Source organism: Gopherus flavomarginatus, chromosome 2 (assembly GCF_025201925.1).
Source record: "Gopherus flavomarginatus isolate rGopFla2 chromosome 2, rGopFla2.mat.asm, whole genome shotgun sequence".
NCBI lineage: Eukaryota > Metazoa > Chordata > Testudines > Testudinidae > Gopherus > Gopherus flavomarginatus.
Genome location: NC_066618.1, coordinates 261,575,110 through 261,594,731, shown reverse-complemented (window position 1 = coordinate 261,594,731; position 19,622 = coordinate 261,575,110). Strand labels below are relative to the sequence as shown.

The following is a 19,622-nucleotide window of genomic DNA, read 5'->3' as shown; positions in this document are numbered from 1 at the left end:
GCAAAATGACTGTACTCATCTGGGCAGTGTTCTGTGCAAAACTCCTAGAAATATTGATCTTTCAAGGTCTGACATGATGGAAAAAAATACATTTCCCTGTGAATTTGTCTTTGCATGTGGAGATGCCTACTTACTACTGTGCACCTAGTTTAGGCCATTTATCGCATATTTGAAAGACATTTACCTTCTAAGCTGAGAAATATTTTTTAATGATTTACCTGTGTTCCTTGATTATTAATGTCCACAAAATCACTCCATTCATTTGTTAGTTCATCTGTTGATATCACTTTCAGAAGAATGCTGGGCAGCAGATCCTTGGTTTTGCAATCTGGGTAGCCGGAGACTTGATGATAAAGCTCATGATGAATAGAACATTCAGCTGGAATTTTCTTGCAATAAACTTCAAACTTTGGTGTGTCTGAAATTTTACAAAATGTCTAGATTAGGCTCTCCACCTGTTCGTTCTTACAGCAGAACCCAAACCCACATGTTTATACGTAGAAGAGATTTCTCTACTACAAAGAAAGCTCACCTTTGTCTTTTATGTTTGGTTTTTGTTTTTAAACATTTTTTCCCCAGCAACTTTTGTTTTTCAGTACAATAATTTGTCATAGCTAGAGCTGACTGAAAATTATTCAACACATTTTTTTTGTCAGAATTTGTCAATTGGTCAAAATCCAAATGTTCTGTGGGGATATGTCAATTTCAATAAATTCCATTGAAACCTGCCCAGTTTCCTGCCAGTCTACCCACCCGGCTCATCAGATGGGCTACTGAGGAACCTGAGCTTCCATGCTCCTGGCTCCTCTGAAGCTGGATGCCTTGGCTACCAGGCTTGCAGCTCCTTGGCAGCTCAGATGCCTGACTTCTTGACTGCTCAGGCTCCCAAGGCTTGTAGGCTCCCCGGCTCCCGGACAGCCTGCCAGGTGGACTGCCCCAAAGCTGGGACTCCCTGTAAAGCAGGGCAGAGAATGGTAATTCCATTTTGTGGAGAATTTCAAATTTTAGGTTCTCGTTCTGAATCGAAATGAACCAGTAGTTTGATATCACTAAGGCTCAAATTTTTAAAGGCATTTAGGTGTTGCAGCACACAGCATTGCAATGCCTATCTGATTTAGAAGCCTATGTCTCATTCTAATGGGAATTAGGCTCCCAAGCACCTGATTGTTTTGAAAATGAGATGGAAGCTCCTAAATCAGGTAGGCATTGCAATGCTGAGTACCACAATGCTTAGATAGCTTTAAAAATCTGGGCATCGATCCTCAGCAAAATGGAATTACCATTCTCCACTCAGTGATGGTTATAACTATAGCACCTACAGACTTAAAACTAACAGTAGAGATAAAGAGTATAATAATTTTATTATGACAATGCTTTGTTTCTGATTACTATGTTGTAACATAAATTCCATACCTTTGATGTTCTCCTTTATAAGCAATGAGACAGAACACCTGTTATGGATAATTATGCGAGGACTAGGGTCTTCCTTAAGAGTTAAGTATGTCACCCCAAGATGCTCTTGATAAGTTAGCGCTATGGCTCTACAACAGAAAAAGATTATATGTGTGATTATATAATTCTTTGGATGAATTTCAAATTTACTATTATTAACACCCCCTTTGTAAGATTTTTCATTCTTAGGCCCAATTCTGCAGACACTTATGCAGGGATCAGTTCTGGGTCTGGTTCTGTTCAATATCTTCATCAATGATTTAGATAATGGCATAAAGACTACACTTATAAAGTTTTTGGACGATAATAAGCTGGGAGGGGTTGCAAGTGTTTTGGAGAATGGGATTATAATTCAAAATGATCTGGACAAATTGGAGAAATGGTCTGAAGTAAATAGGACGAAATTCAATAAGGACAAATGCGAAGTACTCCACTTAGGAGGGAACAATCAGTTGCACACATACAAAATAGAAAATGACAGTCTAGGAAGCTGTACTGTGAAAAGGGATCTGGGGGTCATAGTGGACCACAAGCTAAATATGAGTCAACAGTGTAACACTGTTGCAAAAAAAGCGAACATCATTCTGGGATGTATTAGCAGGAGTGTTGTAAGCAAGACACAAGAAGTAATTCTTCTGCTCTATTCTACGCTGATTAGGCCTCAACTGGAGTATTGTGTCTAGTTCTGGGTGCCACATTTCAGGAAAGATGCAGATAAATTGGAGAAAGTCCAGAGAAGAGCAACAAAAACAATTAAAGGTCTAGGAAAACATGACTTATGAGGGAAGATTGAAAAAATTGGATTTGTTTAGTCTGGAGAAGAGAAGACCAAGAGGGGCTATGATAACAGTTTTCAAGTACATAAAAGGTTGTTACAAGGAGAAGGGAGAAGAATTGTTCTTCTTATCCTCTGAGGACAGGACAAGAAGCAATGGGCTTAAATTGCAGCAAGGGAGGTTTAGGTTGGACATTAGGAAAAACTTCCTAACTGTCAGGGTGGTTAAGCATTGGAATAAATTGCCCAGGGAGGTTGTGGAATCTCCATCATTGGAGATTTTTAAGAGCAGGTTAGACAAACACCTGTCAAGAAAGGTCTAAATAATACTTAGTCCTGCCATGAGTGCAGGGGACTGGAATAGATGACCTCTCGAGGTCCCTTTCAGTCCTACGATTAAGCATGTGAGAAGTCCTACTGACAATACATTTTAAAAGAAAGGCAAGAGAAAAATAGGACAACATTAGAGGACAAACTGACTTTAATGGACTACTCCTGTGTTCAAAATTAAGCACCTGCATGCTTGCAGGGACACAGCCTTAAACTGCAGACTTATAGGAACTGAAAACAATGAGAATTTCAGGGCCAAATTTTGAAAACTGACTTCTGAGACAGCACAGGAAAATTTGAACATACATGTAAATGCTATTTTAAAAAAAATGTTTTGTACATGTAAATATTTGAAAAACACACCACCACAATACTTTGCAGTAATGATCCATAACAATATCAGTATTTTAAATTCTAGCATTTTGGATCACTACTGCTGCCATTTAAAAAAGAAAATCAATTAATTGTGGATCATCATTAGTGAATAAAAGGTATTGTTTCCTGATTTGCACACACAACTGCTTGCTTGAATGTGCAATTTTAATGGCCACTTCTGAAAATCTGCTTCTTTAAAGTGATTTTTATGAAATAACAGGTCTAAAATATGACTATGTCAGTTTTTGAAAGGGAGTGGTATGGCTCCTTTGTCCTCATCAAAACCCTGAGGAACTCACATTATTCTTCCTCACTCTTAGGAACCCTATTTTTGCTAGCATCATTCCACCTGAAGTCTGCATGGGTATCTCTGGAATCCACCAATATCACTTCTAAATTATCTAGAAGAATTGCTGTTGAGTAATTGAATGATATGAGGTATTCCCACCTTACTCCATATAGAGTGAGCATGTTGCCTCCAAAACCTCTCCCACCTCTGCTGGACAAGTGAAAGAAAGACTATATGACTCACTCACAGTGATGTGGCATCACTGATTTTAGTGAATTTATTTCAAATTTACACCTGCATAAGTGAGAGCAGAATCAGACCTCAGGTCTGGAAATGAAAGTCAGGTCTCCTATATGGCAAGAGTTTTATTTTTCACTTGCTGGAGGCATTTCTTGTTTCGAAAGGAGAATACATATTTGGATATAGCAAGCTTTAAAACTTGGAGATCTTTTCTAGCTACATTCTCAAAACAGTTTATCCCCAATGTTGCTTTTCCTGCTCTTCTCTCTTACTCTTCTTATAAAATGTTATTGTGCACTTTTACATAGCTTTCAAAAATACTTCCCCAAATTGCTAGATTAAAAATTAAAATGGTTAAACAAATAAAAAATTACATGGTTAAAATATAGTGGATCACAAAATCTCTGAACAAAGAAAACATCTTCTCAAGTTCTCTCTTAGGATTTCTAGAAATATTTGGAGAGAGAAAAAGTACAAAAATGTTTCCAATTCTACTTCATTATTTATTTTTCAGCATGTTTCTTAGAGGGCTACTATAAAGTTAAAAATCATGTATTAAAAATAAAAAAACAATTTTTCTTTCCTGTGCTACTAACAACTTAGATTACTAAAACTGAAATGATTTTTAAACCAATTATATTTTTCACCATTTACTCCATTTGCTTACTTTTTGCATTTTATTCAACCGGGACAATAAAATCCCTCTCAGTCAGTTTCATTTCCTGGCTCTTAATGTCGCAATATTTGGGTTTCAAACACTACACAGAATTGTTGAAATCCAAACTAAAAATTGTTTTCATTGACAGAAGATAATTCTGAAAGCATTTCTATAATATTTGGTTTTGTTAACTCCTTTAAAAACAAAACCTATAGTTTGGAATTATATTACTTAATATTGTACCTCCAACTCTTAATTTGTATTATTTCATGCAAATTTTCAAAAATGCTGAAAAGACTTCTTTTCATTCTCTCTTATTCTGTATAGTATTATACATCTTAAAGGAGGAGCCATGTAAATAGTAAAATAGTACAAGTTGTACATGATCATAACATTCAACCATTTATTAAAAGTGTCTAAAACATCAAACATTAACAGTTTTTTTAAATTAAAGTGAGATCCGACTTTACATATGGTGGACATATGTTGTTATTTTAACTTTTCTATTAATCTCTTATGCTTTGTTTCTAGATAAAGCTTTATACTGACAGTCAAAGAAGAAGGTCATTCACATTTATTCAATTTACCTGGTACAAAATCCACTTTCATTACAAACTCCAATGGGTACTGACACACTCTGTCTAGGAAACTCCGGTCTAATCACAGCTGGCAGGCTCCAGCACCGTGAGCTGTCAGCACACACAACTGGACTGAAACTTAGCAATATGTGCTTTTGAAAAAGGGACACTTCTGAAGTTGACTGACTGATGTCCGACATCAGGTCCCAGCACGGAACAGAGCTCAGTTTTTCAGTAGGTGGCTCCCCAGCTGGGCAGATGCTGAATGCGGTACTGTCTGGTATGTGTAAACACTGGAAAGAAAAAAAAGATAATGCAAAGACAATGTTGGGACATAACAAAAGTCCATTGATATTTAACTTTTACTGTGAACAGTTATAACTGCCCAATTAGAAAACTGTAACTAAAAGTTCAACATCAATGGGGCTGCAGGATTCCACAGATATTCAGACATATTCTGTCCCATTACACCCATGCTATCAAATTTAAGTCAGTGAGTTAAATTCGGTTCTGCCTGGTATGTGAGAGCAGAGGGTGGGCATGTAGTGCCCCTCCCCAGTGTTAAATTAATAAAGTTGCAGCCTGCCCCTTAAATACCTTCCATATGTCTGTTGTTCATTTACCTGCATGCCCTAATCAATGCATAAATGACTGATTAAAAATATATTTGTGCCTGCATGCATTCTGCTTACTATACGCTTCTTTCCTAAATATACAGTGCTGTCACAGAAAACTTAAATTAATGAATGAATATTTCATTCCTTGAAACACATAAACTTAGGGAATATCTACAGATCCATGGCTTATGATCAGGTACTGGAGTCATCTAAAAAGGGTACCTCAAATATTTCATCCTGCAAAGCAGATGCACTTCTTCTACATGTGAACTTAGTACAAATTCTCAGAAGTACTTCAACAGCTATTATGGATTATACTGCCTATATTACAGCAATGGTCTTTATTCTCTGAACAGATGGAAACCAGGCAGAACTAATCCTGCAATGTGTAGGGATCTGCCACTTTGCACAGATATCTATCACAGTTAATTACCGTAGCTGAATTTACCATAGCTTCCCCGTTTTTAATTAAAACAATATGAAATTACTTATCTTTATTAACTCTTAACTTTTTACTTTTTTCTGTTCAATTTTTGCAAGACAAATTTGAGACTTTAAACAAATATCAATGCCTACCTATTGCAGAAGCCAAAGAAAAATAATATCCAAAATACTGTACCTCTTCTCCTGACCGAGGCCTTGAAACAGACAGCTGTGGTATACAATAGATATGGTATGATGTATTGTTGATTACTGTTGTCTTATCTTCAATCTGTAGAATTTGAATACCATGCTGAACCATAGAGGAAATGCAGAACTGACACAACTGCAGGATAATTTAAAAGAATATGTTAACAAGTAAGAAAACAATATTTTAGGCTGGAGACCCTGTCTTAATTCCTCTACATTATAACCTGATGTGCATCAAATTTCTAAGCAGAATTCTTGTTAGCTGCATCAGTCAACATTTTTCAGCTAAGACTGAGAATCCATAATTTTAATTTGCTTAAAGTGATGTTGTGCATTTTATAGATGATCTAAGTTTTTTAATTACATTTGATCCTTTATTTATCTTTGCATTGTGCTTTTGAATCTATTACCATATTTTTGAGCAAAGTCTGTGCATTGTTATGTATTTGACAGCTTTCATCTGCTGTTTGATTATTCTCTGTTTGAAATGATAAAGTTATAAATTGTCACAATGTCTTCCTAACCTTTTTATGACCTGGGAAGGCACCAAGTTTTATTTCAGCTTCAACAAACCCTTCTTCATCCAGTGTTACCATTTCCCCGTTGTCTGCATCCTTCCATTTTGGAGATGTTATGTTATGAACTAGTTTGATTGCCACTGATTTGTGCACAGTATTAGTGTTTGCCCAGTATATTCCAATTTGAAAAGCTTCCTGTAAATGGAAAATAACCATATTTAGAACTTTCTGCTAACTTTTAAACTCATACTACAGTTAACAGTAATTGTCAAGTATGCATATACCTACAACCAACTTCCTTTATTGTTTTTGTGCAGACCTATATTTCCCCCCTTTAATTCTCTCTATACAGTATACATTTTATAAGGGACATGCTGATGCTACTGTATAAATATCTTAAAAATGATTGGCAAAATTTAGTGGCAAATACAAGGTGGTGTAGCTAGTCAACCAAAGCAATATATCTGGAAAACACGTATATGCCACAAAGTTGTACAACTTGCAGTGATGAGGCACTAGTAGACATGCAAATTAAGTTTAATTCTGCTTAAACTCAGATAACAGGTTGGGAGTTGTGATAAGAAAAGTGTATGGGTGGCCAAAAAGAAGGCCCGTCAAAGGGAAAATCCAACTAAATGTATTTTGTGATCCAAATTCAAGTTGGAGGATGTATACTTGAGCAGTCCTCCTATCTTCCCCATTTGAAATCCATCTTTATCACAACAGACACCATCAACGTTCTTGGAAGCACATAAACTACATACACAGCACAAGTCATGAAAAAAATTACTCGCAAGACAAACATTCTTCCCAGGCCATCAGCTGCGCCACCTAAGCAAATGAATATCCATAAGGGACAAAGCAGCCTTTGCACCCGGCATTGTGCAATTAGGAAGGTAGCTGTGCAGCTGGCTACTGGGACAGTGGGAAGATAGCGGTGAAATCTTCCATTGTGGTCAACACCCACTACTGGTTACGTGGATGGCAGAGCCAGATTCTCCCAAGTATTGATGACACATAAAAGGATCAAGTAGGCACTACAGATACCCAGAAGGAAACAGTGAAGAATGCAATCGGTCTGTGCATAGGTTAGGGGAGTAGCTCACCTAGCATGCAAGATCTGCTCTATACTCCCAAAGCAGATTTTTTCATGGGCATCTGTGAGCCATCTTGCTCAGCAACCTTAACTTGTCAATCACTGTATTGCACCATATCCTGCCAAAGTGCCTTGGACTACATCTGTTTATTTTGTCCAATCAACATGGCAGATTCCAGCTCATATTTATACCCGGATCATAACCATACTACTGGTACACATATGGACTAGAATGCAGCAAGAACATGTGGACCATGTGGATTGAAATAAGGTTTGAATGTTTAGAAAACTTGTGCATGTTAACTTGAACAGTATGTCTACCTGGAAATTTGGAGGTATAATTGTTTTCCCGGTAGGTATCTGCAGAACTATTTTCTCTCCTTCAAATAGCCAGAGATCCCATTTGGACTGATTGTTAAGCAGAGCCCAGGGCAGGAGTTCTATCAGCAGAGTTTTAACACAGGGCTTCCAGACTGACAACTTCACCCGCATTGGGCTATCCCACTGAGTGAGCTGTTCATTACTGTTCCAAATAACATATCAAAAGAAAAAGAAAATAAAATTATTAATTCAATGTTAAAATTGCATTAATCATTCTAGCTACTCAGAAATTATTTTACAATACTTCATCATGACCTATCACTCTGAAATGCGTAGAGGTACTGTCAGGAACAAGCTGGCCCTAACTGTAGGTTGTAAAAGCAGGAATTTGTTAAAGGGACAATCAATCTGAAATCTGATCAATTAAAAAAAAAACATTAAAAATAGTATCCCGACTACACCTGCTCTGACTACTTCCTGCCAATTTTAGTGGCTGTAAAATCACATTTGCATAAACAACAGTCTCTGCTGGTCACAGTAGAGGTGTTGGAACCACAAAAAATGATTGAGACGCCTCAATTCTGGGGGCAAACAAGGCTGATATGGCCCCTACAGTGTAGTTTTGAGCAGTTTCTGAGCTGATCTACACTATTTAAACTCTGTTGTTAGTTTAAAAAATCAGTACAGATGTCATATATGGTATTCAAACATAGGTAAATATATGTTTGAATATCACCTATGACTTAAACTAGATATAGTCCTTACAACTTGGTTTCACAAATCTGGCTATACATACACAAAAAAAGGAAAGTGATCCTCACTAACTTTCTCTAGTAAATAAAGTACTGTAAAGACAGCTGCTTCTATGTTTTTGTTACTTCCAAATGAGTAGCTTAACAGTAAAGATTCAAAGATTCAAAGCTGGACAAAACTCTAGATAGTTATAACAGAAATCAGAACAGATTAAAAATGAGGTTTTAGGATAACTGCATTAACACTGAAAAACCCTACAAGCCATAGGCAACAATTTTTAGATGACTAAGATTAGTTCTTAGCGAACTGAGGGCCCTTGTTATGAAGTGATGTATTCAATCAGGCCCTGATCCTACAAGGAACACGAGCAGTTATTAACTTTAAGCATGTGATTAGTCCTATGGATTTCAAAGAGACTGTTTAAGTCCTTAAAGTTAAGTATGTACGTTTTTTGCAGGATCAGGGCCTGAGCCATGTATCAGCTGTGGTTATTGTGTAGGACAAGTCACATAACTACATTTCAGTGTTCTGACTGTTAGACCATTTACATTTTTTTGTTGTTCTACTACCAGTCCCTCCTCAGTATCAAGTGAAGAATAGTTATTCTAGGCGCATAATAACTGAAATAAAATTTTCTCTTGGCATGCACAACCACAGGAAGAAGGAAATTAAATAAAGGAAATCAGTAAAATGATCCACTGGCTAAATACCACTTGCATTTGAGGAAAGCTTGACTAATGAACAAATTGCCTTTCTAGTCATAAATCCACATGTGTCAGTTGTGCTGTTTGCTCACTGGTTGGTTAGCTCAAAAAAACCCCAAAGCTACTTTTGCTAACTGCTCTGTGTGATGGTACCTCCTATATGGCTTTATGGAAATATGCTTAGAATGTGTTTTATGCTACATATGCCATGTAACATATCTTCATAAAGGTTATGATCTACTGAATCTACTGAATGTATTAATCCTATTTGTAGGCATGTATCATTTTTTTATTCGAAGTTATGAATGTTGGCTGTGTACTGGCTTGGCTACACTCATACTCTACAGCGCTGCAACTGGGGTGTGAAAAAACACCCCCCTGAGCGCTGCAAGATACAGCGCTGTAAAGCGTCAGTGTAATCAGGGCAGCAGCGCTGGCACGCTACACCCGTAAGGGATGTGGTTTACATGCAGTGCTGGGAGAGCTCTCTCCCAGCGCTGCCGCTCTGACTACACTCACACTTCAAAGCGCTGCCGCGGCAGCGCTTTGAAATTCCAAATGTAGCCATACCCTGAGTAGAGCATTTGGTCAGTTCCTGGAGAAAGGAACGTTGGAGTTAAGTACCTAATCAAGAAACACTTAGGCCATGTCTACATCTAAAATTTTGCAGCGCTGGTTGTTACAGCTGTATTAGTACAGCTGTATAGGGCCAGCGCTGCAGAGTGGCCACACTTACAGCAACCAGCGCTGCAAGTGGTGTTAGATGTGGCCACACTGCAGCGCTGTTGGGCGGCTTCAAGGGGTTTCGGGGAACGCGAGAGCAAACCGGGGAAGGAGACCAGCTTCGCCGCGGTTCGCTCTCGCGTTCCGCGAACCACCCTGCAAACCGCAGGGAAGGAGACCTGCTTGCTCGGGTTCGGGGAACGCGAGAGCAAACCGGGAAAGGAGACCAGCTTCGCCGCGGTTTGCTCTCGCGTTCCGCGAACCACCCTGCAAACCGCAGGGAAGGAGACCTGCTTGCTCGGGTTCGGGGAACGCGAGAGCAAACCGGGAAAGGAGACCAGCTTCGCCGCGGTTTGCTCTCGCGTTCCGCGAACCACCCTGCAAACCGCAGGGAAGGAGACCTGCTTGCTCGGGTTCGGGGAACGCGAGAGCAAACCGGGAAAGGAGACCAGCTTCGCCGCGGTTTGCTCTCGCGTTCCGCGAACCACCGTGCAAACCGCAGGGAAGGAGACCTGCTTGTTCGGGGAACGCGAGAGCAAACCGCGGCGAAGCTGGTCTCCTTCCCCGGTTTGCTCTCGCGTTCCCCGAACCGCCGAGCAAGCAGGTCTCCTTCCCTGCGGTTTGCAGGGTGGTTCGCGGAACGCGAGAGCAAACCGCGGCGAAGCTGGTCTCCTTCCCCGGTTTGCTCTCGCGTTCCCGGAACCACCCTGCAAACCGCAGGGACGGAGACCTGCTTGCTCGGGGTTCAGGGAACGCGAGAGCAAGCCGGGGAAGGAGACCAGCTTGATTACCAGAGGCTTCCTCAGGTATGCTGGGATACCTGCTTATTCCACGGAGGTCAAGAAAAGCGCTGGTAAGTGTCTATACTTGATTACCAGCGCTGGATCACCAGCGCTGGATCCTCTACACCCGAGACAAAACGGGAGTACGGCCAGCGCTGCAAACAGGGAGTTGCAGCGCTGGTGGTGCCCTGCAGATGTGTACACCTCCTAAGTTGCAGCGCTGTAACTCCCTCACCAGCGCTGCAACTTTCTGATGTAGACAAGCCCTCAAAGGACAATGGATCTTGGAATGCTCCAATCCACATGAGAAGTCTACTTGAGGACATTCAAGGTAGCATGTAAATAATGGATGCTACCTTTAAAAACTGTGAGTCATGCATGGATGTGTGATTTGCCCAGATGACTCCTAAACTCCATCTTGGAGCTGGACTTTGCATAGGAGTGAGGAGGGGGGTCTCCATCCACAAGAGAAAGTCTGTTTAAACCCTTGGGAGACCCCTCCATTTTGTCTTCAGCTGGCTAAAGAGAGAGCATCTCCACCCCCCAGGATACTTGGAAGAAACTGGAACAAAGAGCAGCAACTGCAAGGGGAGTGAGTGATTGCTGGACCCAGGCTAAAAGGAGATTAGCCTGTAAAAGGGAGCATTCTGGAACTGGTGAGGCTCTTATCTGTAGTCAGTTTGATTAAACATAGATTTGCGCATTTTATTTTATTTTGCTTGGTGACTTACTTTGTTCTGTCTGTTACTACTTGGAACCACTTAAATCCTACTTTCTGTATTTAATAAAATCACTTTTTACTTATTAATTGACCCAGAGTATGTATTAATACCTGGGAGAGCAAACAGCCATGCATATCTCTCGATCAGCGTTATAGAGGGTGAACAATTTATGAGTTTACCCTGTATAAGCTTTATACAGGGTAAAATGGATGTATTTGGGTTTAGATCCCATTGGGAGTTGGGCATTTGAGTGTTAAAGACAGGAACACTTCTGTTAGCTGCTTTCAGGTAAACCTGCAGCTTTGGGTCAAGTAATTCAGACCCTGGGTCTGCGCTGGAGCAGACAGGTGTGTCTGGCTCAGCAAGATAGGGTGCTGGAGTCCTGAACTGGCAGGGAAAGCAGGGGTAGAAGTAGTCTTGGCACATTGGGTGGCAGTTCCCAAGGGGGTTTCTGTGATCCAAGTTGTCACACTCTAATCTATGTACTTTTTAATGGTGTATAACACACCTAGACAGGCTCACCAGAAAAAGATATTTTGGTGAAAAATTGGTAAAAAAATTATCATTAGGTTATTTGCAATGATTTATGAAGCTCCTATCTACAGAAAAATATTTATAAAATTATCAGCCAGTTAGACAAGCATGAACAAAATTAAAGGCTTTTAGATCATTTATTACAATTGAAATATGTAGGGTCTTTTAACATACTGCCTTATTTGCATATATATTTCTTTAATTTCATGACAATGCAACCTCAGTGGGCAACACTTAGCAAAGTCTATATTACCTCTCTGAATCCTTTCTATTATATGGCCACACAGGCTGGGGAGAGCTATTAATCCCATAGAACTCAGAGAGTATCTGATTCACAGTGCCACCTGTATGGGATTTAGTAGCTATCTGTTTAATAAGTGCTGTTGAGATAGGAACTGCACACTCTGATGGATCATCCTCTTCCCTGTCAAATGAAAACAGAAACAGAAATCAATTGCAGCACTAGGTCCAAACTATGGTTAACATTTTCTTTAGTGCAGCATTATGAGTGCACTCTGAAACCTGAATGATCTCATACGTAACCAGGATTAAAGTAATCAGACATATAACAGAAAATGGACTCCCAAAACGTGGTAGAATATGGCATTACAGGAGATGGTAGGAACTTTTTTTTATCAAAATGCCAAAACTAGCGCACGCTCAACATAAACAGATATGGGTGCACTAAGAGGAACTGCACAGTTTACAATATTCCATCGTATCATTTTCAGCAGCCCATGCAATTATCTGTTCTATACATGCAATGCAAGGGAATATTCTTGGAAGTACTGCACTGAAAGTTAAATGACAAATGATGACGACTCCTTTATTGTAGGCATTTTCAGGAAAATGCACAAGTTATACCTGGCTTGAAATGTCAAGTGATGGGTAAGATCAGGCTCTATATTTTGCAATGATTTCTCCTGTCCTTTTCCTGGAATCATTTGTGTTTCACTCAACCCCAGACTTCTTTTCTCCAAATGTATGATAATTGGATCTGGAAGATGACTCCTCATGATAAAAAGAGGGCTGAAAACAATCTACAAAGAAAAACAAAAGCAAAACTGAAAACAAACAAAAAACAACACACTAACTTAATGTTAATTCTATTCCAGCTGCTGAAACAAGCTGTTAATAAATCTTTGCTCAGGGTCATTCTGACCTTAATTTATTTCAGAACATGAAAAGGCCACAGAGCCATACAGAATTTGGAGAATGGCGAATGCACTCACTAGTCGTTGTTGTACTTGAGTGTTGGGTTCTACTGTCAAAACTGTGCACCACACATAAGTAATTGAACTGTTTGAAGATGGCACCTGCACACAGAGAGATGAATAGACAGCATTAAGTAAGATTATTTTCAGCTTATAAAGCTGGACATCTGATCACATCAGTTAGAACTCTGAGTTACTGTAAGTCAGAAAGTAGAGAACACTTCACCACTTAGAGTAACATGCTCGCTCTCTTTCGTTAAATTTACATAGGATCATAAACATGTGACATATTTAAGGTATGTAATACCATATATTTTTACTCTAATGGGATCAAATAGGACTAATATAATTAAGGATGCAATCAGAAGTTCCCCTATCAGCTATCTGCTACTGATGAGAGGAGGGAAGGTAGTTTGGACCAGAAGAAAGTGCCATTCCAATGAATGTACATGGATAATCAGGCTGTGAGGTTTCCACCAGGTACTCTAAGCTGGAATTTGCAAAGGAGCCTGGAAGTTTTAGGTGGAAGTTTATAAATGCTATACTCAAACATCTGTTTATCTTCATACCTGAATGACTGTGCTATATTCTGTGTGTTTGGAACTGAGACATACATCTCTTGACCAGTCTTCATCTCCTTTAGCTTTCACACTCAACTCGGTCAGCTCATCATTTTCTAGAACATAGGAAGGCAGCTTTTGTGTGGCTGCAAGGCAGTCAAAATGTTCTTTAACAACTGCCTGCCCATCTTGACCAATGTAGTGCTGAACCACTTTCAATTCAATGCTGTCAGCCAGATAACTACAGACCATCTGTCTTCCACAGATTATGATCTAAAACATAAAAATAGACAACTGCTGCATCACCAATTTCTGAAAAGAAAACTCAAAGGGTGTCACTGTGGAATTAAATTTAAGATACAAGATTCTTCAAATACCTTAGAACTGTATTGTTCTTAAATTGCTCTTGAGTAATTTTATAAGAATAATCTACAGTGGAAAAAAACCCAAGCAATGTTTTGTTTCTGAGAGTTGCTGAAAATGATGGAGAGTGGGCTCTTTAGATACTCCACCAGTGCGTTGATTTATAAAGAACAATATTCTTCTGACTAGCCAAATGCATTGATAATTCCAGAGAAACATAATTATTAAGATACCCCAAACAATGCTAAAATAACATATGGATTTGATGTAAATAGATATTATGCAAAAAATTCAGGTAAGGACCTGTATGGTGTTAGTGTACTCAACTCCTATCGAGCACTTTAAAGGATTGCACTCTGTGGCTGTAGTTATGTCTTTGTCTTCCCCGATGTTCCTATATATTGCAGTTCTCTTAGCATATGGTGTCATCGCTATGGATGTTTTGAGTTGTAGCCGCAACGGCTTTTGAAGGATTCCATTGAAACCCCAAATCCTGGTCACTATCTAGGGTTCACTTTCTCAAAGGAGCAAGTCTCTGCAGTATGTTTACAGGTTTAAAGCTTACCCTGCAATTAAACACCCATTTAAACATAAAAATAAAAAACAAAGCTTCAACCAGCTCTGAGGCCTTCCACATTATGCGTATTAAACATGTCTACCTAAAAATCGGCCAAATGGGTTGAGTTACTACTGTCCAAATCAGATGAATCACTACTGAGTAACACAAGGTGCTCTCCTATGTCTGTGGACTGAATGTGTTATGTGCACCATATGCCCTGGCTTCTGCCAATTGAGGCACAACTATTACAATATTATTACAGATATATTAACATGTTATAGTAGAACATCTGTACAGTAGCTCATTGTGTGGCTATGCAAGAAGGAGAACAGGAGTCAGTGGATATGGTTTAATTAGGCTGCAACTTTATTCCTAAATGTTCGCGAGTACCCAGCAGATAAAACTGTAGAGTGCAGGTAATTCCATAATCATTTATATATTCCTGGGTGGCGGTGCTGCTGTCAGCTTTCCACTTTTACCCATCCTGTTCCCCAGCCAGCCCGCTGCTGGGATCTAGCTGCATCCCCCTTGAATGAGGGGAAAGGGGCCATAAAGGAGAAGGGGTTGTTTCCCTGCTGTACAAGTCACAGGAGCGCTGAATCCTTCCTCTTTCCATTCCTTTAAAGAATACGTCCTCTGTATCCTTTACCAATCCATTTGAGCTGATCACCGTATCTCTTCCCCACAGAGTACCTGCACTGGACATCCTGCTACGCTTATCTAAAGAGTTGTGCCATCATAGCTTAACCCCCATTTTATTTTTTGCCCCAACTGAGCTTTAGGTGAGGAAGGCAAAAAACCCACCTCACCTTGGCCAATTTGGTGGTGAGGGAAAAAATTCATTCCCAGCCATTGAGAAAGGAGTGACTAGTGTAATACCCACAGCAGATCATGACTAAATCTAGTAGTTTAACTACTTTTGTGGGTGAGAGGATAGGTGCTGCTCTGCCTGGTCCAGGACAGGGGAAGAGGGGGAAATGGGTCAGTATCCCCAGGCTGACCTGGTATGAAGCTGCCATAGCAAGTAACTCTTTGGCTCTCTGGCCCTTAAAGGGACAACACTCCTTCTGAAATTTTAATTCGGTCATTTCTTCTCCCCCTCTTTTTCAATAACCTAAGGGCCTGAGGCACACTACTGAATAAAAACATAAATAACGTCTTTTTAAAAAACAAAACACATTCCTACTTTTCAAGAGCACAAAAATGTGCCAGAAATTATATAACTTTGCATTGTTAGAAATTAAAACCCAGGCAAAAGGACGTTTTACAAAATGTGTAAAAAATGTGCCGAGGACTAAGATTTTGTGTGCCAAGATTCATACCAGAGTGAATTCTTACAGCAGAGTTGTATTAACTCCTGAAATAATCTCTATAATGTAAGTCCTGCTAGTCTCATTAAATATTATGGCATTAGTGAGCACCATTACAATTACAGGGAAATATTATAATTTAAAAATGGATTATTCATTATTTATGTAAAAAGCATAATCTAATTTACTCAGATTAAAAATGGTTCCCCTATACTGTACACAAGAGCACTTACTTGTTTTTGCACTCCACTGAGCTGTTGAATCTTGATGATAAGTGATGCTGTCCTGCCTTTGTACTGAATGGTTCTGATAAAGGTCCCTGCACTGTCCACAGTGAATGGCTCAGACCAGCGCCAGTTTCCCCAACCTTCAATGCAGATGTGTAACAGCTGGAAAGGAAACAATAATTCCTTCAATGCAGAACTGCAAAAAAAGGCTTGCACTAGAATATGAGTTCCAATATTGGGAAATGTTTCTATCCATAAAACTTAAAAATGCCAAGGAGATATTTTCATTGAAATCTGTATAACACTCATTTTTCAGAATTGCTGACTGCACAAAGAATAATGTAACACTCTGAATGATTATATTACAGTATTTCCACAATAAATTTCCATACTGTCTACTGCAAATAATTTACGTTCTTGAATGATAAAGATCTAGCACAACACTTGCTAAGAAGAGGCCCTGCACACTATAGGTCAGGCCAAGGAAAATAAGAGAGTTCCTTTACTGCTCTGGAAATTCACTCTCTTTACGGTTAGCAGGTAATTCAGATACAAGCCATTTAAAAAAAATCTTTAAGGTGTCATTCATGAATACAAACCCCTTACCCCCACCCAAAAATCCTCCAAACCAATCCATCTGGGGAGGGGGGGGCGGCCCACTTGAGCTCATAAGTATATCAAATGTATCAGTATTTAAATATGTTGCTTAGAAATGGGGAACATCTCAATTGAATCAAAGTGGTGACAAGTGGCTTTTGCAGGCATAATTATACCATTATAATTATATAGTTATACCAGTATCAGTCCCCGTGTAGTCACACTTATTCTGGAATAGGAATGCCTTTTTCTGGTTAGCTTAAACCGGTTCTAAGGCAACGCAGGGCTTGTCTACCTGGTACATCACTATGCACTATATGGGTGTAAATTCTAGTGCACACAAGCATGTTGTGTACTAACCCTCTACATGGACCTTTTTACTCCAGCTGAGGAGCTGGCCATTTAGCTTTATATAGATGATTTATGGCTGTTCAAAGTTAAGAATGTGAGTTTACATATACACAATTAAAGCAATAAGTATTTCTTTGCAGAGGGCCGGCACACAGTCTAAGCACCCACTTAAGCCCTTAAAATAGTTGTGCAAAGGCTTTATGAAAAGTCTCTGTGCGAGGTTGAATTGCACTTTGTATTTGGGCATCTGGGGCCGGAAGTCAATGAGAGTTCTGTCATTAATTAATTGGAAGCAGGAGCAGGCCCATAGTATAATTACTTGCACCAATGAAAAATAAAAGCTGTAAATATTATGTCCTGACATGTTTAAAAAACAATTGAAAAAGGGAGATTGTGAAGTCTATAGGTCAGGGTTGTTGGCTGAATGATTGTCCAGATATTCTTTTGCAGTGTCTTAGGACTGCTTTCTACTTTGACCTTTAGGAAGCAGCCACAGTAACCGCCTTCTAAGACTTTACAACTCAGTAGCCTTTTCATAATTTGTGGTGTCCTCAGCACAAGATTACACACAAAAACAAAAACATCCATACAGTGAGTGGCTTCTGAATCACTCAAGAAATGACTGCTGCATTCCCATTCAAATTACTTCACCTTAGAAGAAGGCTTAATGGCTTTAAAAAAAAAAAAAGTACCTTGAGGCAAAGTGTACTCCATGACATAAAAGCTCTTGGTAGCTTTGATATTTAAATAGTAGTTACAGAAAAAGAAAAACAATTGTAGTGGCTGGAACCATTTCAGTTTCTTACAGAAGCAGCTGGGCATATAAAAACTAAAAGAAACAAGCAAGCTGTTTACTTTGGAGAGACTAGTAGCTGGAAATGATAACAAAATAATGAAAAAAGGTACTAAAGAGTCAGTCCCAGTTAGAATATACTCAAAATACATGCCAAATACAGATGCCAGACATAAAGATGTAATTAATAATTAGCATTTGCTTATAACCCCAACTTTAAGATGACTCCTGTCCTGTATAAGTAACTTGTTCATTAACTGAATGTCACCAAGGAATATGCTGTCAGTTGTCATTTAGCAGTCATTAGTTCACAGAATGTTAACTTAGTAATTTTCTGTGTATCACAAAGATTTATGTGCATTTGATTCTATGGTTCAGAAAAAAAAAATTAAGAAAAGTGAGGAACAGACTGGTGTATTATCCTTCTAATTACATAGTAACTTTTCCTCAAGCCAAATCACTCATATATTTGTGAATACTACCAAGAGACATGGAATAACCCAGGTATTTTATTTTAATTTTTACCTAATATATCTGTCTTCATGACTTATTAATACTAGTAGTTTGTATTATATGTCTGTCTACTTTTAAAATCTTGTTCATGAGGTTCTTTGATAAGCAAGATCTGGAATCATTTTCAAAATATGAAGGCCTCTAGTGCTATGTATGTAAAATGATGGAAACAGAGACTGATGCAATTTTGGAAAATCAAGTAATCAGGAATAAACATTATTTTAGCATAAGCCAATATCAGAAAGGATGTTTAATTAGACACTTAGTACATGCTCTGTCCTAATCTTAATAAACTGACCTAAAGGTGTATTGGCAGAATAATTACCAGACAACTCCCTTCACCCACCAAGATATAAGCAAATGCGAAGTGTACTTTGGCAATTCTGTTTAAGAACGAAGGGGTTTATAAAAGCAGATAGAGAAGTAGCAGAGAGACATTCTGAGAAAAGAGGTTTTGCTACTAAAAGGGAAAACAAGTGTCGGCAGGAACATGATGACCAGAGTTCAAAGATGTTTGACTAAAGTAATCCTTCTGTAATTCAAAGTTTAGAGCCAATCTAAGATATTTTGTTGTATTTATTCAAATGTGCATGAACTTATCATCCTTTTGACATCTGTGCTTTTTCTCTACTATCTAATATGTTGATAAATACTGTTTTTCGCTTAGACTGACCTGTACTGGGGTACTGGACTATTAATTTTGTAGCCATTACTGCCTGCTGCTTCAAAAACAAATGAAACTGATATTGGGAAGGCAGAGTAAGCTGTTTGTGCTAGGTAAGTGGCATAGAGAAGGCTGCATTCGCCGTCCAAATCAGTGCTACAGAAGGGCAAATGAGAGTCATCATGGGCATAAAGAAAGCCAAATAACGTAAGGGCACAAATTGGACATTCCATTTGAACTGAACTCTTAATTGTGATGGTAAAATTTCTAAAGAGACTGAATGAACCCATAAAATACACTAAACGAGAGTTGGACAATATCACTTGACAGGAGTAGAAATACCATTATCCTCTTTTTTGAAATGGTTTCTGTTC

At 38.9% G+C, this 19,622-nt stretch overlaps 1 protein-coding gene across 4 annotated transcripts in view; it reads right to left on the bottom strand.

The window, feature by feature from the left end:
* VPS13B (vacuolar protein sorting 13 homolog B) overlaps window positions 1–19,622 on the bottom strand; it is a 913,516-nt gene that overhangs the window by 37,700 nt on the left and 856,194 nt on the right. For all 4 annotated transcript variants that reach the window (XM_050940452.1, XM_050940449.1, XM_050940451.1 and 1 more), the window contains exons 44-54: window positions 16,337–16,492; window positions 13,881–14,144; window positions 13,330–13,413; window positions 12,962–13,137; window positions 12,351–12,521; window positions 7,880–8,081; window positions 6,469–6,657; window positions 5,934–6,080; window positions 4,707–4,990; window positions 1,414–1,541; window positions 219–418 (exon numbers count right to left, since the gene is read on the bottom strand). In XM_050940452.1, the coding sequence (XP_050796409.1) occupies window positions 219–418; window positions 1,414–1,541; window positions 4,707–4,990; window positions 5,934–6,080; window positions 6,469–6,657; window positions 7,880–8,081; window positions 12,351–12,521; window positions 12,962–13,137; window positions 13,330–13,413; window positions 13,881–14,144; window positions 16,337–16,492 (2,001 nt within the window). The remainder of the gene's footprint in view (window positions 1–218; window positions 419–1,413; window positions 1,542–4,706; window positions 4,991–5,933; window positions 6,081–6,468; window positions 6,658–7,879; window positions 8,082–12,350; window positions 12,522–12,961; window positions 13,138–13,329; window positions 13,414–13,880; window positions 14,145–16,336; window positions 16,493–19,622) is intronic.